The sequence below is a fragment of the Lasioglossum baleicum genome, chromosome 7 (genome assembly GCF_051020765.1).
Source record: "Lasioglossum baleicum chromosome 7, iyLasBale1, whole genome shotgun sequence".
In the NCBI taxonomy this organism is placed as follows: domain Eukaryota; kingdom Metazoa; phylum Arthropoda; class Insecta; order Hymenoptera; family Halictidae; genus Lasioglossum; species Lasioglossum baleicum.
Genome location: NC_134935.1, coordinates 11,911,485 through 11,938,092, shown reverse-complemented (window position 1 = coordinate 11,938,092; position 26,608 = coordinate 11,911,485). Strand labels below are relative to the sequence as shown.

The 26,608-nt window shown below is 49.0% G+C and overlaps 1 protein-coding gene across 9 annotated transcripts in view; it reads right to left on the bottom strand.

Annotated features, from left to right (window-relative positions):
- Window positions 1-26,608, bottom strand: part of Hth (Meis homeobox homothorax) — a 518,842-nt gene that overhangs the window by 286,715 nt on the left and 205,519 nt on the right. For 7 of the 9 annotated variants that reach the window (XM_076427479.1, XM_076427474.1, XM_076427471.1 and 4 more), the window contains exon 8: window positions 9,816-9,824. The exons of the other annotated variants lie outside the window; for them this stretch is intronic. In XM_076427479.1, coding sequence (XP_076283594.1) covers window positions 9,816-9,824 — 9 coding nt within the window. The remainder of the gene's footprint in view (window positions 1-9,815; window positions 9,825-26,608) is intronic. 9 annotated transcript variants of the gene reach the window in all.

Genomic DNA, 26,608 nt, shown 5'->3' with positions numbered 1-26,608 from the left:
TCGCGACTTAATCAGACGTTCTCTGCGTTGGAGAACAGGTCGGAGGTCTCCCGCGGACGCTACGCGCCGCGACGCCACGACGCAGACCGAGATTCGGCCGCGTTATTGCCCGGCGTCACGCGATTTATCGTGTTCGCGCCGGGCTTACTGTGAATTGCTCGATGAAAGAACGAACGGGACGGGTAATATAGTGCCGGCGACCTGGCTATCGTGCTCCTCTCTCTGACGTTCCGTCTGTAACCGCCTACGGATAAACCCGTGTTTTTTACGCGGCGGTTCTTTCATTTCCCGCAGAAACTCCGGTTTCGGTAAGCGAACGTTATCGGATCGGCTGCTAACCGAAACAGGGAATTCGAGTCGCTTGTTGTTCGCGACTGTGTAATCTGATTACGGCAGGACCTCGGCGGTTTTTGTTTCCGCGATTGTGTCGAAACGTGCCAGCAAGGGAACGCGATCGTGGCCTCTACCGAATGTTCATGGAGTCTTACGGTTTTCGACAACCCTGTAGAAAGAACAAGATACGATACAATCAACCCCCTTAACGGTTTTAGTAACGTTTTTATTTCATCGACTGTTGTAGATCGTGCAAGTCATAACTAGATAAATTCCTGATGATGCAAACTTCGTGTTACATGTGCAAATAACTTTTTGTGTTAGTATCAAAATGAGAACATTATGCATAGCGGATTTTTATGCAGTATAAAGTGTTTGTAGCGATTGGTAGGATCAGTTTTTCATTCAATTCAATTTTATTAGACCGGAAATAATGCATCGATACTCTTCAATTCCTCTAATGTTTTTTCCGCTTCAAATTGCAGCTACTCATTTTACCACAAGTGTATAAAATCCACCCGCTAATCAGACTTGTTGGTACCAAGAAATGAAGTGAATAGAACCAAGAGAAAACGTGCTTCTCCAAGAGAATGACCGAGTAAATTAATGAAATCTTAAACAACGGGTCACAAGCTAGCTCCTCTAAGAGTGACCTAAGAGCTGGACTCAAGGCTGAGGAAAGTAACCACGCAGAGAAGGAAAGCACGGTGTGAGAAACGTTCGGGATTCACTTTGTGCGTGCACGAACGAATCGGTTCACCGAAGCTGGCCAAAGTATCCAAGTAGGAGGAACCGCTTACGAGTCAGGAGAGTCCTGTGGGACGGATCGACGGATCGTCTCACGGCTCTCGTGTTGCCTGAGTCCGAAAAACGGAATCGGCCGAAAGACGGTGGCCGCGCGTGAACGGCTGGCAGGAATGCTACGGAACCGGCGGAACGGTATCAGCCGGCCGATTCCAGGATCACCGGTGATCTTGGGCAAGAGTGCACCCTTCAAGATCGATCACCGATAAAGCTAGCCAGAGCGCCGGGGCATTCCGTTCGTTCTGGCCTCGGTAGCGGCGAATCTGCGTCCGGTGGCGCGGAATGAAGCGATGCATCTTTCGGCGAGGCTGATGCCGGCCGAAACAGAGGGAAGACACAGAAAAAGGCGGAGCACACACCGGTACAGGCCCGGAAAAAGAACAGGGTACGAGAGCGGCACTGTGGCGATGGAGAGAAAGAAACAAAGAACACGAGAGAAAGCGACAAAGAGATGGAGAAAGAGAAGAGAAGGAGGGTTTGGATGCTTGATGGCGCGATAGTTCCCTAAAGACGGATGGCGGCCGAGTCATGATCGCCGAAAGTTATGCGACCGTTCTTGCCGGGCCGGAGAAAGAGGACTCCGGCTCTCTGTTCCGCGGGCAGATATTATCCTCTTGTAATCGTGGCCCCCGCGAAATGCCACGAACGGGGAGCAACCGTGTGTCGGACGTCGGTGGAAGGGCAGAACCGAGAGAGGAGTCCCGATCTCTTTTATACGGTATACGTGCGAGCATCCGCTCGGGACCGATCCTCAAATATGCCCAATTAGCCCGGGCTGACATAATAAGTAGATAAACAACTCTAAATCCTCTCGCGCGGTGAGATCACAGGCGCGAACTTTTTCTGACGGGGAGCCGGGGGCTGCGACAAGAACAGCCCAAGGAGATCCTATCCCCATTCTCAACCTCCTCCTCCCCCTCCACCTGCCGATCCACCAGCTCGTGGTTCTGCTTCTTTCCTCGTTCGGTTCACCCGGCCGATACCGGTCGCCTCGTGTCTCTTTGTGCCCGGCGACGGTACTACTTTAGGGTCGATTTAGTCACCCGTCCGTCAAGAACGTTCCGGTTTTTCGCGTCGGTTCCACCCGTTTTGCCGGTAAATCGTGCCGCTGGAGTTGTTCTTCTCCAGGGCCGGGCATGCCGATCGGCCTGCCGACACGAATGGCTGCGAGGGCCGGGGGACTGAGGGGGCCGCGGAGATTTATCGGGGATAACCGTGCCCGCCACCGGGTGCCCTGTCAAATTTGAGCTCCGATCGGAACGGTGATTGTCCCGCCGGGGGACCAGTTTCGCGTTTTTTCCGTCCCACTCTCGCGACGATTTTGCTTATCCCTCCTGCCGACAGGTGGAATGCGCTTGATTGCGATTTTCGGGTACACGGGGGTAGTTCGCGTTCATTATAGACCGGCCGCTGAGCAGCTTCAGGAATTCGTAGGCTGGAAAACAAAAGCTGCGACGATCCGACCGTTTGTTCTGCGAATGGAGTTGGAATCCTTCATTTTATCTAATACAAGAAAATCGCATCGTTTACTGCACGTAACATAACTTGTTGGTACCGACCATAGAGGGTGGATGCGAATTAAAACCCCAAATACAATGAAAGAAGGATTTATGAATGGAAGCCATCACGAATAAAAATGTTAGGTGGATGTAGTAGACTATTTGAAAGTAAAATCCAACGAGAAAGTAACACGTGATATTTTATTTTGCATATAACTTATCTAATTAGCCCGAGGCGGTACCGCTCTTTCGTAACGCCTCGCGAGAGGGAAAGAAATAGCGTCATCGAGTTTCTTTCATCGAAGAAGAAATTACAGACAATTATCAATTGTTGCTCGTCGCGCTCGACTTCAAATTTCCCGGAAAATTCTGTCGGCTGTTTTCCCGCGATTATAGCCGATCTCGCGGCGAGATTGCGCCGCGCCGTCGCGCCGGAAAAATGAGCAAGGTAAACGGTGTACCAATTAAGATGCGTTATCGCCGCGCGATACACAATGCGAGAGGCGAGTTATTACAGCTAATCTATTCCGCCCTTTCCCCGACGAATCGTGTCGTACGCCGTCTCCGTCGTTTCGATGGCTGCGACGCGCGTTGAATCTCAATGACAGGCCCTTCTCGAGGGAGACCCCCTTCGGTTCCCGTTCACGGAACCCACCCTTTTTCGCGCGGCATACGGTAATACGGGCGTAGATTTAATAATGGAATGGTTAGCGGATCTCTCGAGCTAACGCGTTGCAATTTTTGGAGAGGAGAAACGCCGGCAAGGAGAACGGTAGGGCCGACTGCCGGTGGAGACGAGTACGTGAGTGGCATGTGCGAGCCACCCCCGCGGAAGACCCTCGACCGGCACGTAATCTATTTGTTGAGCGACCGCAACTTCATCTGCGGGGGATGATGCGTGCACCGCTTCCACCAACCTTCCTGTCGGGAAGGAAATTCAACCGAGAAACCGGCTGTGTTATCATTTTCTTCTGCGGGAGATTCGAGCAGAATCTCTCTTTTAATACACGGACAAATTATTTCGCGGAAATCAGAATGGTTCAATCTCTCTACAAGCTTGATATTCGGTACACAAGTATGCTGACGTAGGTATGTCTTTCCGATTCTTACTGCACGATTAGCAAAGAAGAATAAATGTTTTGAGTAGAATGGAAGCATTTCGCGGTGTCCCGCGCCCTGTTTTTCGGTCCGAAAGAATTCGTTGGTGTCTTTATCGTCTAATAAATATTATGAGTGGAATAAAGGCAACTTGGAGGCTGTTCCACGTGTAAACCGGCCAAACAGTCGTTTAAGGGATCGTTCGAGCGTCGGAAAACTCCGCGGTGTCTCGGAACTCGTAAGAATCGCTATTAGGGGTAGATCCGAGGAGGTCGAGTGATACTCGCGCGTAGAAAATCCCCGCTACGATCGACGTTAACCGGCTCGTATCCATTCCTGGCCGATGTAAAACCGACTTTAATACTGTCGTATTTCCGCTCGTAAAAATCTCTGTATCTTCGGGCTGTTTCGCCCGGGCATTGCGGTTTCGTAGATACTGGAGATCCGGGGGCTCGCTCGCGCGCACGCGATTCTTTATGATTATCCCGGTGGAACCCTTTCAGAGGAATACGGTCACCGAGCCGAACTTAAAATCACTTTCACAGATAGCCATTGCCACAAATTTCCGCTCTCAGTTTTATCACTAGCCAATTTAATCCTCATCGGCCGCGATATACTCGCGTCGCGCCGCAATCGACACTTAACAACCATAAAACTCCGATCACCTTCCCGGGCCCGCACCGGGCCAAGATTGCCCGGAGAATCCCTGATCCGCAAACAGCCCAATAACAGTATTCATAACGACGCCTGCCCATTACCGTCGCCGTCTCGAACTTCAAATCTTGTTTGTAATTATCGTCAAATCAGTCGTATAAACATCAAGTTGCCTTTAGGGTCTGCGTAGAGGCGGTTGTCGTCGCATAATCACGCGGGCCGATTTCATTAAATCCAACCCAATTTTCATCTCGCGGATTTACACAGACTCCCGAATTTTACGGAACGGGTTGGACAACGAGAAAAGGACAGCGAGAGAGGGGGAGAGAGTAAAAGTTTACAAGCGTCGGAAGACCAAATAGATTTGCATTCTAATTGTTCCACGTATCCGACAAACAGGCGGCCATTACAGGAATCGCTCCGAAATCGAGGCGCATGGATGGACCGAGGTGTCGAAGGACGTCGACGGGTGTGGGAACGGCTCGTAAAAGAGGCAACGGGAGCAACAACGCCGGATGCTTATCTTATCTGGCCGATGATCCTTCCCGAAAATCGTTCTCATTACGTCAGACGCGGTCCTGGACCGGTAGCTAATAAATACGCACGCGCACCACACGATTAACCGCGTGGCCCCCACATAAAATTTAATTTTCCTCGTTTACCCAGGCTACTGAATTTTTTAAATTAACCCGCTCTCAGCTGCCGCGACGCCGCTCGGCCTTCCGTTATGCAGATTTTATGGCACGTTAAGGTAATACTCTGTGTATCGAGTTTGTTTTTGCCGGATAGTAACACGGTGTCCGCGGAATTAGACCGGACGGATCCGCAGGTGTCTTGGACCCAGTTTCCGGGCTAAAAAGTCCACAGCGATCGCGGTTAGATTTCGATGCAGATCCTCGGGTGATTGGGGGTTCCCCGGGGAGAATCTTGTGTGCGTGGAGCAAAGTGCGTAGTTATTTTAAACGAGAAGGGAATAAAAATTATAGGAAGGGATGGAACACCGTTTACATTATTGCAGTTACGATCCAGGACTGGAGTTGATTACTGGGTCAATGTAAAAATATCTCGTTGTGAAGTGGACCCTACTTTCCCGAGATCGGCCCAGTTGAAACGGGCGTCGAGCTATCCTCGAGGCGAGAATTATGATCGAGTCGGTGATCCGGCACAATGCAGAAGAGTCGCCGGCATCGATCTAACCTGTCGGCCCCACGGGGGACAACGGCGTTAATGAATACTTAGAGGCACGACCGGCAATTACGTTTAAACGGGCGACGCCACATGGCGAGCGTATTTCGCGCTGATTGCCGTATATGTCTGTCGAAGGAGCGCGAGTGCGGCGCAGCGCGGCGTCGCGAGTGAAAAGCTCGGGAACGCACAATGCCGAACATTATACGCGTCCCAGTTCAAAAATTAACTCGCAGCTACCAACCCCGCGACTCTTCTCTTCCTCTCCTTCCTCCATTACCTAGCCGTCCTCTCTCGACCGTATCTCGTTCCTCCGGCGGAGCTGTTACGCGCTGCACGTGTGTGAGGGATCGTAAAAAAATGCAACTAATTAACGACCAAAAAGTCAGCCCGAACGGGGAAGGTTTTTGCGCTGGTCGAGAAGAAAGACAGAGAAGAGATAGAGAGACAGAGAAGAAGGAGAAAGATCGTGTTCGACCACGGGCGGAGAGTTCGTCTCGCGAGATTTTTTAGTGTACAAGCGTCCTTTATCTGCTCTCCTCTCCGGCCCGTCTTAATCGTGTACCGTTCGTCGGCAACCGCGCAACCGCCCGGGATCCTGATTGAAACGAACGGTTTCTGGCCGAATGGGCCCCGATAAGATTAGAAAATCCGTGCGCGCGCGCGCTCGCCCATTCCGTCGGACATCTCCCGCCGAAATAACTTCATTGAAGCTTTACGAGCGGCAAGAGGACGCCGCTCCGAATAATTGCCGGCGAGGAATTTGCATATCGAGAACCGACTCGTGGCCGTTATATATCGTACCTCATCGAGGCCGATTTTATTTCGCGCGGAACGCCTCGTAATGCACTACGAACACGATTCCTTCGCAATCGAAATAATTTACCACACCGCCAATATTTATTACGCGGCTCGGGTACACACTTGGGTTCCCGGCACCGAATTCCACCGGTTCGCCGTTCGTTTCTCCGCGTTCCTTTTTCCCTCTTCACAGTTCTCACGCGTGTCCCCGCGACGCCGATAACAGGACACGCGGCGAGGAAATGCGCGCGAAGGGTCAAGGAATCGATAACTCGCGGCCGTGCGACCGCTCCTTTTTCCACGCCGCGAATTATTATCCGGCTCCTCTGTTCCCCGAGATCACCACCATGGTGCTGCAAGGCGCGGCGCGTCGTTACCCGGCTCGTTTCACCGGCTGAATAATACAATGCATTAATATTTATAGGCGGCCGGAGCCGAGACACCAGCTTTCGCTCGTTTATATATTAATTACTTCGCGCGGCCGTGGAACGAGCTTGACCCGCGGCAGAAACCGAATTAAGCATGTATCGGAGCAACAATCGAAGACAAAGGCGAATACAAACTCGAAAGAATTTCATGAATTAGATTTAACGCTGCGCGGACTGTATAGTCAAACTTTAAGGAAATTTACATTTGTTCGTTCACTCTACATGTTCTTTGAATAACCCATTCACTGTTTAATCCGCGCGACGTACTGAGAGCCACGAGTGGTATAGTGTTCCACATGTGAATATAAAAAGAGAGTAAAAAAAGAAACAGATAAAATACTTTTTTAAAATAAAAATAGCAATTTTTCCAATTATACAAAATGCTAGAAATTTTTTCGTAGTTTTATTGGACTGTAGTTCGCAATCTTCGTAAAAACACGCACATTGATTAGTGAAAGCAAGGATTATGACAGCTCCATAGTTCAGAGAACACAATTTAGAGATTTTATGAGATAAAAAATCGCGTTTTAAAAGTTCGCATACTTGTTTGGCTGTAGTTCAAAGTAGCGGTGTAATTTTTATGAAATTGTTCTTATTATTATTCATTGTATGGTACAATTCCAACAGCATATATTACACGTTTTTTACTAATACACCGAGTATGCTGGGTGGATGATAACGAGCGATCACCCGCGGTGATTTGCGAACTGGATCGAACTGGGCGTGTTTTGACTTGGCGATTCCAAAAAAGTTCGAAACTGCACTGCGCGTGGAACCGCGCACGCAAAGGCTGGGCAAATTGATGTCGCGGTTTGCTACAATGTGTGTGCGCGCGCGACGCATTATTAATATTCATGCTCGGCGAGGATTTAAGATATCGGTGTTAATTTCGAAGGGAAAGAAGCTGGTCCGACAGCTTGGGAAATCGGGAGGGGGGGTTTGTCGATTGCGACTAACAGAGGATCGAGGCCGAAAAAAAGCGGCTCCGCGAGGGATCGACGCCGCGCCGTACCGGGCGCGATCTATAATGAAGAATGCGCCCCGACCGATCTGTCGCATACATATTTATAGGAGCTGACTCTCCCGGACAGATTTTACAGTTTACATATTAATTACATCGTTAAGGATTCCACGGCGCCCCGTGTACGGTAGATTACGGTTTTGATATACGATTTCGGGAAATTAGCATGCGACCGACGAGCCGCGATACGACGGATCGAAAAACCGATTTGCGGCCAAACGGATAAGAGGGAGAACGTTTTACCGAAATTGGGTCGATTAAAATCGTCTGTGCCAAGGAGGAACAACAGCACTCTGTCGGCTCTTGGATCGAAAGATTGGAAGAATGTATTAAGTCGAATGAAACGAGTTATCGAATTTCAGAACCAATGAGAAATACCCGATTTCCTGATTACGAACATTTAGATGTTCCGTGAGAAAAGTACCTATTCTCGCGTTGTCAATAAAGTCCGTAAGAAATTCACCCTTACCGATATTTTGTTATTCTTACGTCGACATCACTCAGATCCATTTATTACGTAAGAAAATTTCCGATTTCCGTCGAGAGAATGTTTTATTAAAGAACACGGTTATAAGAAGAAAATATTCAAATGGTTAACGATCGGAATGACGCGATTGGTACCTCGTCCGAGCATCAATTTGTACGAACCGCGCAGAAATGAAAACGTAACGTCAGATCCGTCGATCCCGGATCACGACAGATCTCGGGAAGCGTGATCCGCCTCGGCTGCAATCTAATTAATCTAATTAAGCCGGTGGAGAGGCTCGTTGCTGCGGCGCGCGCCGTACGCTAAGGAGAGAGTGAGAGATAGAATGAGAGAGAAGAGAGAGAGAGAGATAGTCAAAGAAATGTCCGTGGACGGCAATTGGGAAGAGAAGCGGATCGGTAGCAAGATCGTTCGACGGTCGTTGAAGTACAGTCACTGACAGCCTCCGCGAGGACGATCTAGATCAACGACCGTGTCTCTGACATTTATACTCGAATCAATTTTTCATATCGAGGGTTCACTTCAGTTGACTTCACGAGCCACCGCGTCTCAATGGAATGCCTCACTCTTTCTCTCCTATCATTCACTTCGGTGGACAGCGTGCAATTCCCTCCCTTGAAGACAAATTAACGTCACCGACCGAGCGCTATGCTAAAATATTCGACACGGGATCGGAACAGAGAGAGGATCCGTGTACCAGCGAACTATCGGACACTGGTCTTCGGCTCGTGCAGCGTAACGCACGGTGCTAAATAAATAATGGATCCCCTCGATGTGGAAAATCATTCTCATGAATTCGGCCCGGCCGGCCGCATCGATACGCCCCGAATCTACAATGAATAATTGATCTCGTCGCGTGGACATCGGCCCAAAAACGGACAGATAACGTCGCAGCGACGACCCTTCACAGCAGGGATGTTCAATTCGTGACTCTCGGAGTCACCGGTGACTCCAATTGACGCGCTCCAAAAACTGCATCGCTGGAGAAGCGGGCCAAAGACAGCGATGACGTTAACGTTAAGCTACCGAGCAGCATTGAAAATTACTAATTACCTCACCTTTTCGCAACGTTTCGGATCCGGTACAATAAAAACGATCGCGCCACAGTAGAACCTCTCTGCACTATAGTTGGGAGGAAAAGGAGAATATTCAGGCGAACTGTGTACGCACCGAGTGTCCGCGGTATCGGCGATTAAATCGTTCGCCGGTGGAGTTTTCTTGAACGGGGCCGAGCACACGGCATGAAAACCGAGAGCGGTCGACGCGGGAGTTACAAGTGTAACGAACCACCGCTCCGTTAATTACGATCATTAAAGTGCGCGCGGGCGGCAATTGCGACGAGGCATTTCCGTGCGCCGAAAGGATTGGTTCGATCGTGTCGAGCTTACCGACGACGTCAGTTACCCTGTATAGAGCAGAGAGGATGGAAAGAGGAAGAAGAAGGAGTAGAGAAAAGTTTAAGAAGCAGAAGAAGAAGAAGAAGAAGAGAATTCTTGTCCACTTACCCATGGCGTCTGAAACAAAAAGAAAGGGAGAAGCTTTAGTCGAATTTGTGCCAGGCAACTTTTCATCGATATTTTCTATCAACTAATTTCGATCGGGATCGAGGGATGGCTCGCGAGGATCGCTTCCGGCACCTCCCTGCCACGCCGCGACGCTTTTCTCTTTCTCCGCTCGCGGAACAAGTGCTCGCGGAACGACTTCGCGTGCACAAAAGAAGAGGAGGAGCGAAGGCAGCCGGCAGAATGCACGGCTAATTCCAGGCTAATTGCCCGGTCGGCGCTAAAGAGCGTTTCACGACGAAAAACTCACTTTCCGTTGCCCGGCGCAAAACGGAATTAAGAGCGCGAATGGCATTCTTCTCGGACGGTGCGCCATACGGCCGGATGGAGGCGACAATTACCGGGCTGCAACGTGGCTGATCGCAAAAATTCGAAAATCCGGTCCAGCCGCACGGATACCTTTTGTTGCCTCTAATTGAAACGTACGAGCCGCCGCTCAATGGACTGTATCCAATTTCTCTTAGGAAATCGAGTTTTTCACGGCAGTGTCGAGAACTAGTCCCGTCCCTGTTTACAAGGCTGTGAGAAAACTCGCTAAAAACATTACTCTTTCGACTATTTTCTCTGAATATTTTATTTTTGCATGTAACCTCGTAAATTACATTTTTGGATTGGACAATGCTTCTAATTGCTTACAAAAAACATCAGGTCCTTTGATACAATTATAAAAAAGTTATTCTGTTTTAAAGGGCGTACGAACACTTTTATGGGCCATTGTATATAATCGACCGTGTTGAGGACCATTTATTTATAAATTTTAAAAAATGTATTTATACAGATACTACCTGTAGACACGTTAATAATTCTATTATATAATGCAGCAACTGTTCGTTTAATTAATTCATTAATTGGTTGATTTTTGAGAAAAATGGACGCCACACTGTGCGTCGACTCGCTTTTCTACGACGCGACGCTCGCGGGAGGTAAGAGGTGACAGAAGCGCCGCATGGAAACTGGAAGAAACTCGCGACGGACCGCTCGCGAAAATAATCGAATTCTCGACGATTAGCCAACGCTCGCGAGCGGCGATCGTTACCGCGCGATTACCTGCGCGAGACACCGGCAATTACAGAATAAGCGCGAGCAAGCCCCGATGGCGGGAACAGAACGGAATAATAAAGGCGGCGCAACGAGCATGAGCGTGCCGCGCGCGACGCGTTAAACACGCTCCGCTCCGCACCGGTCTGCGCCGTCCCCGTGAAATCCGCGAGCATTTCACGGACGACTGTGCACGGCTTCTTGCCATTGTTGCGATCGTGCACGGCAACGCGCGAGATCAACGCGATCCATAAATTACGGTAATTAAAAAATGCATATGGAGACAAGCAGCCGGAGCCACGATCGACGGGCCACGCTGAAACGCTCGAGCGGCTCGCGCAGCGGATTAGCGTGTGGCGTATCGCGGCTCGACACAATGGTACATTTGTTAGAATTAACTAATGAAGATCGTTTTTAGGCAGTGTTCAGTGAGCGAGTGAGAGAGAACGAGTGCTAGTGTTGCAAGCAAAAATGTGTCCAGAAGGGATTGAGGCTTGTTTCAACGCGAGAAAAAGTTAAACAACGTTTAAACAACGTTAACCCTAGCATTCCCATGGTGCGACTCCTCGAATCCACACGTTGGAAAAATTGAAATTAGGACTAATTTTTCATAGGTTAAAAATTCCGAGAAAATTATTTACTGTCGTTTAGATATTATAGTTTAGCACCCAGAAGGCTCTGCTGCTACAGAAAAAAAAGTACAGTGCATAGAAAAGAAAAACACTGACGCCAGCTGACCCGAACGCTTCTTTTATCTCCAAAGAATAACAAATAATCCCAAAACTAAGGATCAAATATAATAATATATCGAAACCCAAACAAAAATGCTATAAACGTAAAAATCCTGTCATTCATTTTCGTCATCTGAAGAATCGAGTTCAGAGTAGTATTTATGATGATCATTATCTTATAGTATTCTATTGTATACATATACATCTAAATACAATATAGAATGTTCACAGAGTATCACATTTTCTTTTTAAATAATTTTTTCTTAGGAGAAATGAGTAAAGAAGAGTATGGGCTCGAGGAGCCCATTGGGAGTCCGCGTAACTTTTGGATCGGAGCTTGGGAATGCTAGGGTTAAGTTAAACAACGAATGATCGGAGGTCTACATTGTCCCGGAGAAAGATGACAGCAAGGTGCCGGTAGCTGGCATCCTTGAACTCTTCGCTCAGAAGACCGCACGACGCGAAAGGATTTTCATGGATCCCGCGGTCCATACCAGACATAGTTTCCCAGAGTTTATTCGTTTCAGATACGCGTCAGAGCCGATCATTTAATTTCCGCCAGCTGTTAATCCCGCGTCCGACCCTAGTGACCAGAAGCTGGCGTGGACCGTTCGAAGTCGTCCATTTCACGGACGAGCGGCGTCGATAGCCACGGCTTTGCATAACCTAGAAGCCGGAGCGCGGTCACTCATAATTCCTCGAGATAATCTTTGCGTAGGCAGGACACGCGGCTTCTCCCCGTCCCCTTCGCCGCTATCTCCATTCGTCTATCTCTATTTATTATTCCTAGGCGCGACTCGGTGTCTCCGCGAGCGAGATAGCTCTCGGGGCCGTGCAACGTGCCCGCTCTCAGGAAACGGGTCCAGGAACACGCGAGCGGGACCGTGTGCGTTCTACGGGCCGCGTGCACCGGCATTTACATATGTTGCAGCCACGGCTATGCCCGGCTGAGGGAGAAGGAGGACCGATTTTTCGCACGCTCGCCGCATGGAGCCGTGCCTCCGAGTCGTGTTCAAGCTGACTAACCCATTAGCGCCTCGGCTGCCGATCGACACGGTAAATCGATCGATAAAAGCACCGCGCTCCGCTTCCTGACGACGCTGCGCCGCCGATCTTCCTCGCGCGAGATCATACAAGGCTCTACGCAGCTTCTCGCTTGACCCTTCCACCACTCACTCAATATTTTCAATTTTAAACTCCCCTTTCCCTTCAAATTCGTGTCAAAGTAGATGTCTCTAGGTACTCCTAGGTTAGCTTGCATCTCCCCTGCCCGACTTTGGATGAACGGTGTCAAACATTGCAGACCAATCTTCAAATAAGTGGAGTCGACAAGGATCGCGGCACTCGGATCGAATTTCATTGCCCATAATGGGTAGGTACCCTGCAATCCCGTTGTTCGAAGGATAGATGAAAACCATGTGGTGGGTAAATGTAAATTATAATACTGGGGACGGTGTGTCTTAAATATAGACGCGAATTATGGAGACAGGTCGGGGGTGAAAATTGACGGCCGGTCTATGAAACGACGCGCGTAACGAATAGACCGCGCGATGAATGACACGATGACATGGAACGAGCGCGATAAATTCGATGGTAATCGTTCTGACGCTGCCAAAAGAGAGGTTCGGTCTGAGCACTGTACCGTGACGAACACCGACGTATTCATGGATCGTCTCTGACCGGCCGTTTCGAAATCTCCGACGAAATCATTGAACGAGGTCGATCCACCGTCCTCTCGTGCCTCTCCTTGAGAATCGTCGCCTTGACGAGCACCGGGAGTACTATGTTTCCTGGACACTTCCAGGTGTCTCGCTCGGTCCCCTCGGACCCTTACGTCACTGGTCCTCCGATCTTACGCGTTCGGAACCAGATTACACGTGATCGAGTTCTTTGATTGATCGTGCGGGGTTCGTCAGTGGAGAGGTCTCGAGCCATTAACGGGTCGACGAATATTTCTCGAGCTCTCGAATTGTATAATTATTCGAACGAAATCCCGCTGTCCAGTAGATCCGTTCTTTCTTCTTTGTGGTAAACAGAGAAACTCGAGGCTTTAGATACCGATCGCCCGAAGGTTATTTCGTGTTTACTACAGTTATCCGTGCCTCGTAATAAGTCTCGCGAAATGATACTGCGGCAATGGGGTCTCTCGCTTTGTCTATCCCCGCTGCTAACACCCCGCAGTCCCAATTTTTATGCTATGACGTCACACGCTACGTAGTATCTGGTATACTCGAACTAGTATTTCACTAGATGTGCCTCCTCTACTCTGACCACTCAGACCTGCATTCCTTTCACGGGACTTCTTGCGAGGCAAGCACAGTACTCATTGCAAGATCCGAGGTTTTTCAGATACCTATGACTCCTCCACTATTCACTCGAAGCCACAATCAATGTGTACATATAAGAATATGCGTATAAGAAATTACGATGTCTACTAGGCAATATTCCCAATCTTGCGCGAACAAATTTCAACGAACGAGGATCGCGTAAAAAACGAGTTTCTGAAATTTTTGGGAAAAAAAATATTGACAGAGTATCCTATTTTATTGGCCAAACGGTGAACGATCTTCCACGTGTGTGGTTTTAATGAGCTTGCCGCAGTGACAAATAATTTTCGGAAAGATCGGTGTCTTTCCGTGTGAACGATCTTGAACAGGCGTTTCGAGGGTCTACACAGATTCGGCGATAGTTCCGCCGATCGCATTCTACATTCCGAAAACAATTCCGGGGCATTCCGGCGGCAGTAAGTATGGCGGACACGCGGCCGATAAGGGCCAATTAAACGTTCGAATCGTACGTTTCGATCTGACCGGGTGGAATTCCAGAGCCGCGCGCAAAGTGACTCGGTACAGAACGATCGTTCGTTGGGGACGCGGCCCGAATTTTCGAGATGGTTCCTGCCTATCCGGGCTTAATTTGTAGCACGTTCTTGCGTTCTGGCGGCTGGTGACGAGCGGGGGCCCACTCGATCGTTCGCCGGCGTCGACCGGTTAGTTAGCGCGCGTCCAGGCGGCTGCTGATGGTGCCCGGTTCTTGCCCCGGCTCATTTTTGCCGCTAAAACATCGTCCCTAATTAATCTCCACGGCCCCTCCCGGGCCGTGAACGCCGCCGCTAATACGGACGAACGGTGACAATGGCCAGGCAGGCAGCCTCTCCAAGCTCCGGACGCCTGGAATCCGCCGAATTCAACACGCCGTGGCGGCCGATCCCAAGAAAAACTCGGGCACCGTTTAACACCGTCCGAAGGAATCGGCAGAAGACGGCCGCGCTTCGCCGCTGGGCGCTCGCCTAATGGGAATTTGTGTGACCGGCGAAACGTACGAGGCGCACTTAACGTCTCACTTCGATCTACTGTACGACCTGTGGCTCGGCCCAGCGACACTTCGCCACTCCATGGAGAGCAGGCAGGCCGGCAATTAATCGAGTCAATTAACGCGCGTCGATTCCTCGAAAGAGTGCGGAGATCGCCGAGTCCGCCGGTTTTCGAACCGGATAGATTTGGCGAGATAACCATGGAAATAGCGAATGACCGGTTATTAAGGTTGGTTCCCATGGATCCGGCATGAGTCCGATCGGCCACGTAGCTCCAGATATCCGCGAGAGGAGCGAAGTGAAGCCGAGCCGATCCGAGCCGTCGGCGAAGGAAAGGCACCGAGAGCCGGTCCCCGATCGGATCGGATCGTTTCTGAGGGCCGAAAGACACCGTGAAACGCGAATGATCGAGCGAACGAACGAGGGAACGGAGCACGTCGATCCGCGCGCGCTTAAAGGGGGTCGCCGCGATCGCAAAAAGACTGCGACGAACCTCGGGCTCCAGTTCCTTTTTAAGTCTCGCTAAGCTAGCGCCGCTCGTTTCTGGTATCCCGTGCCTCCAATTCCCGGGAGTCAATCAACCGAGTCACAAGCGACCGGCTGCGACTCCTATATACGCCACGGGAACCCAGCCGGTCAGACACGAAGGGACGGGAGAAAGGGAATCGCCACTTATTCTCTTTACATTCCCCTTAACAAATTTCCAACGGCAAAAACTCGTTATGCCCGTTCGAGGCCCGACGCCTCCCCGGCCAGCCGGACCAACCCGCCGGACCCGCCGGACCTGCCGTCTCGAGGAACGACCGCGCGGGAACATCACCCCCTTCCGCACCGAAATTTCGTCACTGCTTTTCCACCTGGCGATCGCTTTTTCATCAATATTTCGATCCACAGTCGATAAAAGCTTCTGCGCGTTTGGACACCGAATAGGACATTGTTATTTGGAAGTTTCATAATATGTCCGAGAATTTACACAAACATTTGTAGAACCCCCTCCATATACGAAATATGCTGTACCAATTGTATTCATTCTGAATAAACGCATTCTATTTGCATAGTATAAGAAACCAATCACTATGAACATTATATATTATGGACGTTGTATAAAACATTTTACTTGGCTCCAAACAGACCAATAGATTTTTCGTTTTCGCGGATATTCATTTTGCAGGCGTTGGAATCCGTCGTCGGTGGGTTAAGGACCTTGATACCAGTCGGGGGATAAAAATGTGTTCCGGCAATGTGGGTGGCGCGACACCAGCAAGAAGAAAACGGGAGGCTCTAATACGCGTAATTAATGCGATCTAGCGAGCGTGGCCGACGGAGCATGACAAGTGACAAGGACTCTATAAGCGGCGTCCCTCGTATTGCTGCTTCATTACCTACTCTCGAACACTCTAACAGCTTCGTGTATTTTTCAAATCGACCGGTCTTACAAACTCCGTCCTGTTGGATTAAAATGAGCTACAGAGACGGGCCGTGGTACCCATCGCCGTATCGAGCGATCGACGCAATCTCTTTTACAATTATAATCGGAGAGCCGACGACGCCGCTAATCCTCCGTGAATATTTCAAACGTAAGACGCCGCGAAAGAAAGCGTGAACGGTCGCGATCGATGGCCCGTTCAAATAGCAAAACGTGAAAATGATAACCGAGCCTTTGGAATGCAAAGAGAATGATCACTGCCCAAGGCAACCACGATTTCTGGTATGGTAGTGTTTCAGTGCTTCGTGTGTGAATTTTGTCATCATATTTTTCATAGTCTTGTCTTCGTTGTAGACGTATTGAATAATTAGAATCAAAGTACTGCATAGGACAATGCAATCAAGCACGTTCAACTTCTTCAGTTTTGTCCACGTTATTACTTCAGTCGATAGAAGTCGATTAATAAAAATGATTATTATAACATCGTCGTCTGCAATGTTTCTTTCATCAGTGCACTGTAGCTTTAAGTTTTGAATTAGAATTGAAGGTGTACACTATAAATTTATTTTGAAAGAATAGGGTAACCTGTACTATTGCTGGCACCGCAGTAGTTAATGGCACTTTTGATTTAAACGGCAAATATTAAGAATTCCTGGTATAGAAAATCATTTTATATTGCTTCTTATTTATATTTCAAAGGAACGTTGTAAGTTTTCATAACAGAGTTCCACATATCAGAGTTGGGCAATAATCAACTAATATTTAAAAATGACTAATACTCTTTTTGAATGTTAGTCATAGCAAAATAGTCATTAGTCAAATTATCATCAGTCACTAGTCATTAGTCACTATTAGTTAGTGATAACTAATTATGATATTAATGTATGTTAAACGCACAATAGTGACTGATGACTAGAAATTGATGACTGATCATCAACTACTAATTCACTAATAAGCAATAGCTAACGATTACTTAGAGCTGTGACTAACTATTTACCATTTAGTTATCACTAACTTATCAAAAAGTTTTGACTAATGACTATTTTGCTATGACTAACATTCAAAAAGACTATTGGTCTTTTTTAAATATTAGTTGATTATTGCCCAACTCTGCCACATATGACTGTTAGCAACGCTGGATCATCTAATAAGACCGATGGATGACTACAGTGCAGTGTAAATAGTGTTTCATTAAAATTTCTGTTACGAGTAAGTATATTTTATCTCCTTGTAACTTGATTTCGGACTGTACTATAGATGTAATAAGTGCGTATATGTTTAATTATAAAACAAATAGCCTGTTTAACGTTTACTTCTTACTGTGCCAATGACTGTACTATTTGTCTTACGATTGTTATTCACTGAATATATTTTATAATAAAAGATTTAGCACTCGTAAAACTGTTTGATTTTGCTGAAAACTCTCTACTAGGTTATAATAATAGCAAGTTAAGCTCGTTTAAACATTTCAAAAAAAGATAAAAAGATTTTAACTGTCATTTTAGCGTAGGGTGCCAATCATTGTACAGTTTACCCTATATGATAATCATGGAAAGACAACACTCGTTAGCTCATATCGATGTATCGATGCATGTCCTTCGACTGGTAGTGGCGGAGGAGAGAATCGTTGCCCCCGGAATGCGACGAAAAGGAACCGGACGGACCGCTAGCCGGAACGAGTCTAAACTCGAGCGTAAAACTAGGTCGACTTTTTCGGTCGGCCACGACGGTCGCGGGAATGGTAGCCGGCGATGGTAGGGCGTCGATCACCGGTTAATTGGTGTTCTATGAATCTGACGGCGATTACGGCGAAACGACGGGGACCAGACAGTGGATGCGCGCGCTTCTTGCGAGTCGCGGCGAGCCGAGCCGTGCCGCGAGACAGAAGGGGCTCCGAGACTCCCGACGGCTCCCACCGAGGAATTTTAATTATAAATTAGTTGATTAACTCAATAGTGTTTTTGCCAGTGGCGACAGTGTCCTCGGAGATACGCGACGCGTATACCTTCTGCACCGGTGTGCGACTCTCGCGAAGAAACGTCAACCGGCCAGGGGTTCTCCGACCCTTTCCGACTTTCGAACGAGAATTTAATTTACAAACCATCTATCTAGATCGACTCTTCTTCGGCTTCATTTGAATCACCACTTCGGTTTTATGACATTTGGTAATTTTGGTACAGAGTGCCAAATATTCTTTGAGCACGTCCACCAAACGGGAAATCGTTTCGAAAGTACTTCTTCGCTTTGGTTCACGGTTTTAAAAACACAAACGGAGACGAAAATAAAACATCATTGCCGGAAGTAACAAATCAGCAGATCCTCAACGAACGTTTACGGGCGTGACTTTCCCGCCGTAACCGGCGCTGTCCGTTCCGGCGACGTCACCTTTGTGTTTCCCCGCGAACCATTCCGCACCGTCGAATATTTCATTATCGAAATAACGGTCCGTGTTCTGGCGATCGAGCGACGCGACGCTCGGGGCATCAAAAGCCTGCTCCACCGAAAACTTTCGGCACGGCACGTCACGGCAGGTGCATGGGGCTCGCGTGCACATAATTCCGTCCGCGGTGGGACCGAAAATGGTCGGTTCCGTGGCTTCTCGCACGTCCATTTCGCTGTGGACCGGCGCGGAACCGCTGGAAAATCGTTCGGCGAAAAACGAGACCCGATCTCTGGGGACCGGAGAAGTTGAGAACCCGCGACGATCCGTGGATACCTACGGCCGGGAGCCGGCGAACAGGAGAAACACAATGGCCGCGAGAGGATGCGGCCGCGTCGATGCCCTCTCCTCCGTCGTTGGCACGCACAGCACGCGGGAATGCGTTTTATTTCATATTAAATAAAATTTTCGTCGACGAACGGGGACGGGGGCCTCACCGGCCACCGACATTTGCCGAATGCTCCCCCGGCTTGCTCCGGAGATCGACGCGATCGAGGGACGTGACTGCCCGGACGGATATGTCTTGATACGCCTTGCATCCACGGATAAATGACTTTCCGGCTGCGCCGCGCGCTCTCTTTTATGGCGGCGTGATTCTTCTTTATGTGGTGGAAAAGGACGCCGGGATCGGTACCTCGCCGTTTCTTTGCCGAGATTGTTTTCTGCCCCGATATCGATCGAAATTGATCGTTAACCGCGCTCATTTGTAGTTTACGTTGGCCCACGATGTGGATACTATTCGCCGTTTTTCTGGCAATCAGCTTGTAATTGTTACCTGCGGAGGTAAGGCCACGACCAGCCAGTTTATTTATAGACCGGTCTGCGGATATACACCAGCGATTCTGAAATGTATATGCTAAATTTAGTGAACGTTCTTACCTGCTTTATCGTACGACAGGAGACTTCTCGGTACACGTTCTATTTTTACTATCGCGGGAACAGAATTTTTCAAAGTGTTCGCCGCGAAAGAACCATTCCCGATGAACTATTAATGAAAGCGCTCTCGAACCGAAGGCATCGCGGAGACTCGAGGTTCGTTTTCGCTTTCTTACACGGAATGAAATATTCATCGGCCAGAGGACAAGCGCGTCGAACTTGCGCAGGGCGAAACTGTGGATACCCGCGAACCTTCGCTGTTCAGCTATATCCGATTACGATCGACAGTTCTTTTCGTTGCGAGGGAAAGATTCCAATCTAAATTATGAGTAATGGTATTGTTTCGATTGTAATTCCTTCGTGGTTACGCACGCTTGGGAAATATTAATGAGGAGAAAGGACGTCGATCACCGAGGAACATTGTCTACTCGAACGTATGGCGCAGGTATGCGAACCTTAACTTTGAACTTACGACGCACGCTCTCCGAGACACTTGACTCTCGGAATCATGTACACACCTTATAACAGTCATCGATATTCAATGAAACTTTTACACGAAAATTCTAAATTGTCTAATACAAATCTCGCTTAATTACATCGACTCTTTTCTTCTTCAAAAATTGAAAAGGTACGACCTTAGAGTACCGGTTTGTACCTTAAAATGATAATAAACCTGCTGGCTGTATTTCCCGATCAAAATGCTTCATGGCATTTGCATTCTAAAATCGGACGTTTCAAATGCAACAACCTAATCTATTTTAGTGAAAATGTTCATTTCCTTGAGATACTGTCTTTCTTGTGTACCCCTGTGAATTATGCGGTCGCATCGAGAGTCTCATTACTTTTATAATCCAATACTGACTAGGCACTTTCGAAGATTGGTAGTTACAGCGTTTACAAACGTTCTGAACCATCGAAAGACTCGGACGCCTCGTGGAATAGAATATTCGCAGAGGCGGGAGGCAGGGGTCCTAATGTCGGCCGCGTTTCGTAATTCCGTGGCTTCTGCGCGAACTGTCGGCGGACAGGAACGAGTCGGCGTGTTGCATATTTTACATTCTGCTGACGTTCGCGCCGGACACAGTTCGTTCTCGTACGCGGAGTGTCGGCAAAAAGTATGGTGGTTCCGAGGCGAACGGCAGGAGGACCAGGGGCCCCTCAGCCGGGTCACCAGTTTTGTACTTTTTGCTCGGCGGCGCGGCGGTGGCTGCGGCTGTGGCTATGGCTGCGGCTCGGTATGCGAGCCAGGCCCGAGAGAGCAGGACATCTTTTGACCCGCGAGGACCTCGTGCCTAATTTGTGATTCCGTTCGCCTCTGGACGCACTCGACCGTTCTTTGTCTTCCACTAGCTTGCTTCTATTTCGCTCGACGATCCCCGTTTCCGCGAACCTTCCACGAAAATTTTTCGGGCGCGTCCACTTCCCGCTAATGTCGAATAGCTGTTCGAGTTCTATGAAGGAAAAATTTCCTGGGCAACGCCCTTCAAGATTGTCATTGGTAAATACATCAGCAAAACTCATATTTCTAAAGCGTCGGGTAGCTATTAAGGTTAGCAAGGTGCCAGATTATTCTCAGAACAAAAGGAACGATTCTTCCTCTCGCAACCACCCTCCAACACCATCTACACCAGGCAAAAGCACAGACCGCCTACTCCGACGAGTCTAATCTTCTGTCGCTGGTTTTAGCAATCGAGAGCGGTGCCAAAGAGCCGACCCTTGCTCCCGTCTGATACTCTATAACATTTATTTGATTCTTTCGAGCCGTGTACTATGGATTCCTCTTCAAGTCCGGCATCGACGAAGAAGCGAAATACTGGGAATTCCGCGGCACTTCGAATCCCGAGCGGTGCAATCCTCGATCTCTGTGAGCGGTCTTTGCCAGTCGGCCGCGTGGTAGAGAGCCCGCCGCTTCCGGGAACGGTTGCCCGCGGTAAATAAGAAATCAATTATAGCAGCGTTAGTGCGAAAATACCAAGGTGATCGCTAGTATTCGCGCATACTCCGAATTTCCGTGCACCGGGCAGGAATACCGCGGGCGAGGACGCAGCAAATGGTCACCTAGAGCGCACGATTCCATCGCGCGCGACGGTTTTGCTAGCATTCCGGACGCGTCTGCGTGCGCTAACCGTTCTCAGCGCGAGGAATCCTCGCGGCGCGGCGTACGAGAGAGCCGTATACTCTGTCGGGGACGGTAACCAGGGTCGCCGGCCAGGACTCGGAGGGCAGCAGCTAGTTTCTTCTTCGCGTTATTATCCGCCATGTGTCCGGTAAGTGGCGAGCTAGAGTGCCAGCCACGCCGAAGACGCGCCCGCTTAGTTATGCGGGATACTTGCACCTTGTATACTAATGATTTCGGGGGACGATTCTCCACGGTCCGGCGGTTTCGCCGGGCGAATCATTCCTTGCAACGCGAGGCAGATATTCCAATGGCAATTAGCCTCGTGTGCTGCGGGAGCGATCCTGATGAACTCCTCTCGACCACAAAAACTGCTCATCTTTATGCGTTCGTACTGAATTCTGTTGGATAACCATTCTACCATCCGATCTCGATGATTTTTGGATATGTCATAAATCTCAACATTCCGAACAACTTTTTCCTCCCGACATTAGCAGCGATCTCGCTTAGTTTCTGAGATATTCGCGAGAAACTATATCCACTACGGTTGTTTCGTTAGCAAGATTTGTAATAGCTATCCTGTAGGTATATTCTTTCGAAACGGAGATCGAGCGGCGTTGACGCATTCGTGAAACGATCCCCCGGCGAAAGAACGTGTTCGAGGTACCCAGGCAGCGGCGTTCTCGTTCCGTCCACGGCTATCTTCGTCTTATCTTCGCGAACGTTCCGCTACACCCACGCCACGGCCATTCGCCTTGATGGTGGCCATACCATTACATGACTTTTGATCGCCGGCCGTTACCCCGGGTATTTGCAGTAGGTATTTGCATACCTAGTTTGTCAATGTTGCATCGACGATCCGTAAGGGCCCAGCCGTATACACGCGGCGTTCCCTGGCCTGGCGTTGTCGGCCAGCACCAGGACGATGACGACGCCGATGACGCCCGGCTTGTAACGAGACACCGTGGCGATTTCGCACGCGCATGCAAATCCCCTTCCAGCATCGAGTTATGTCGACTCCTCTCGCCAGGACGAAAGAATCCTTTCGGGGAAGGAGGAGACCGAGAAACGAGGACCGAGTTGTCTACACGCCTCGCTTTATGCTCGGATAGATATTATCCGGTCGGAGCGTGGGAAACGTCGTTTTTCAACGCGAAACCGGTATCCCGATGACAAACCTTAGCATTTCATCCGCAACTAGAGCCGCGAAGTATTATCGTGCCTCGCTGCCAGTTAGATTAGCTTAGAAAGAGGCTAAGACAATGTTTCCTAATCTTTCCCTTCTCCCTCTCAGCAGTGACTAGACCTAAAGGTAGAATTGCATGAATACAATTCTAGGCTGAGCACTCGCCTAACACAATGTCATCGATCCGACCTGCGCTAGTACAATCCTCCACCAGTAAATACAATTCTTCCCACTGTTGGGAACTTGGTGTTGAATCCTTCTGTCAATAACCGGACACTCACTGCTAATTTCTTTTTAAAGATTCTTTAATGTTTTCAGGCTCTTGCGTGACCATATTATATTTGAGTGCATGATTGAACATTGTAGAACATCTTGGTTATTGACATCAGGGTTTATCCTGAAGCTAGATATTGCGATCTTCTGTTAAGGATGTTCGTTCCAGTCGTCTCATTTCGAGTGCCCAGGATTCGAGAAAACGAACTTCGATGATTTTCGGCGAACGAAAGAATGGTGGTGCACGCGCGAGAGGCCAAGTGGATTGAGCATAGTTATAAAGAATTTTTGTGGCGACTGTCGTTCCTCGATACCGGTGCCGTCGCTCAGATCGGCTCGACGATAGAGGCAAGGACAAGCGGAACGCGAGGGAGTCAGAGAAGGTGGACGCAGAGAAGAGTCCGGTCTTCCTGCGATCCTCTCGATCCTTTTCACCGTCGAGGACGAGAGTGGCGGGCGACGGGTGGGGCGAGGGGCCCAGAAGGGGCGAAAGGAGACGGGTTATCATTAAGTGAAATGCCGTGTCCACTATCTCTCGCCTCTCACGCGGTCCCCGCCGCGGCCAGGACTCGTTTCCTTCGTTCCTGGATATCTTCCTGCCAGGATAATCCCTCCGTCGCGGGGGTTATTAATAAGGCCGGTGCTATCTAACGCAATTAGACGCAGAGTCCCGAGTCTTGTTACGTGGCACCGCGTCGCGAGAAACGAGAAGATACCCACAAAGCGAACTCTCTGCTCCTCTGTCGCTCTTTCTTGGCTTTCGCATCTCCGCCGGTTTTCTGCCATTCTCGGGGCCCGCCGGGCGACACTGTTCACGCACAATGCGGCTTTATTTATGGTCCTGCCCGCCGCGCGACCCGCAATAAAGGTTTCCATTCTCTCGTTTATCTGAAAATTCGTGTTTTATTGCCTGCTTCGCTGGGCTTTCTACGCGGACACGTTACTGCCGGGTTAATTCACTTTGATTTGTTTAGGCGGCTGCCGCGGCCGAGCTGATTAAGCCCGCTTTCTTCGGCTGCTGCGCCCTTCCTTTGTCTCCGCGGAACAGCGGTTCTTTGTCCACCGATACACGGGAAATCCGCGCGACCCGCAGTGAAACTCGTTGATCTCGATCCTCGGATAGATCCCGCTAACCTCTTTCCACTATAGCGATCAGACAAGAAACCCCGAAACGCTCTCCTGTATTTAAATCCCCGATTTTAAACGAACCAAGGTCTTCTCAATGCAAACAATCGAATGAATTTTTCTTTCTGATCAGATCAGTCTTGAACTGCGTTAAATTTGGAATAGATGCTCGCGAAAGAACGAGTAATCCCGTCGATCATTGTGCGAGTCTTCCTGTCATGTCGAGCACTGCCCGGCCCGAAAGATTTCCATAAATTCTTGGACATAAATTAAGCCCGCTTAATTGCGCGCGCTGCGAGACTTTCTTGTAATCGTGTATACTTAAGTCGGCAATTAAAACGCTTTACATGGAAGATTAATCGATCGGAGCCGATAAGATTGATCAGGGCCCGCGTAAAGTCGTCGTACCCGGTCCCTCGGGTACCGAAATTTTTTGCGGCACTGTGGCCGCGTTGTTCCGTCTGGCGCGCAGCCGGACAGGAGGCGAGGCGAAAAACTTTCAAATAACCGGAGCCTTGTCTCGCGAAGATCAAGATACAGCGAACGCGGAGCGATGATCGCTGCCCGCGTCATCGGCCAGATACGATCTCGCGACAGCGAGGAGCCGTACACGCGCGACCTTGCCACTGCCGGAGCCGAAGATGCGAACCGAACACACGATTCGACTCAACTCGGGGTAATTAACGTGGGATCATCCGATGTCTTTCTAAGCGTTGCTGGGTTCACGCAACAAACACCCGGAAGAGTCGGCCGACTAAGACTCTGCTATAGAAACGTCCAACGTGAATGAACATTCTTGTTGCTGATGCAGACATTTATACTCTGGAGCTTACCTTGATAAATTGAACAAAAATTGCATTGATTGCAAGACAGTAATTTAGAAAAATTTCTTTCATTATTCTTATACTGAAAATAGTACATCAACATTCTGAATTCTTTTAATCTCTCTATCCTGTAAAATGGTACCACTCGTGTTTCTCATAAATGTGCATAAAATCCGCAGTCCATGGACTGTGGGAACACAGCGAATTTAGTACTACGAACGATGCTGTGTAAAATCAACACACAAACTGACGGATCTCTTTACTAGATCGTATCGACAACCGGCTATTAACGAGAGCACTCGGAACACTAGCATCAATTCACACAACATAAACGATACACAGCTCTCGCTGTTTACATTCTACGTAATTTCCAGTTTCTATCGGAGCTATTAAGAATCAGGAATCTGAGATCGACGAAAGTAAACTAGCAATCAAGTTGTATAAACTGCGCCGTCATCCTACGATCGGATGAGGCGAACGAGGTGTTACGAAGATCTTGCTCGACTTCTTGTTGGTAGTTTGTTCTTGGGCAATTTTACAGTTTCGCGAATATCTACGAATCTATTAAACGCGCTGGAAATAGGACCGGGCGATAATGTTAGAGAAATGAAGATGGGCATGTTGATCGAACGATGTTTAGACTCGAGCCGCGGATAGCCTGATGTCCACCGGTACGGAGTTAATCTTGATCTCGAGCGATTCCGAGAAGCAACCTTGAGAGATCGCGACGACGGTGAATAATAAAGTAGTTCGATGTTAAATTCGAGCGCGGCGTCTTCGTGTTCCGCGTTTTCGCGGATGGAAAATAGAACTATCCGAGCGAAACTGGAAACTGACATTGAATGAGACTCTCTCTCTTTCTCTCTGCCAGTAACGATTACGCAGTCGCGTCGAGAGTTGTAAACACCGCGACGCGGGAACTAAATGAATCTTCCGCCAGGCTCGCTGTCAAGTGGACAGACGATTATTTTGCTCGCGAGGAGCCAGCAAAAGCAACCAACCAGACCCATTCGCCAAAGAATATTGACGAACGAGTCAACGAACACATGGCGGAGGAGGAATGGGGAGGGGGGCAGCAGAAGAAGAGGAAGAAGAACAAGAACAAGAAGAAGAAGTGGAGGAGGATGAGGAGGAGGCAATACGAGGAACAGGAGGAGAGACAAAAAGACGAAAAGACATTTCTAGCGCATCATTACGACGGACCAGCGAGTGGAGCAGCTAGTTACCGAAGGTGTCCCCTCGTAAACACTCGGCCATTTACATAACGAGTGACATCTGCTGGCCCAATCATACACACCACCGAGAGGTTAATATCGTGGGCATACTGTTCTGCGTACCGCACTATCCGCCGAATGGCCCTTCATCTGCGCTTCGTCTGCACTTCTATG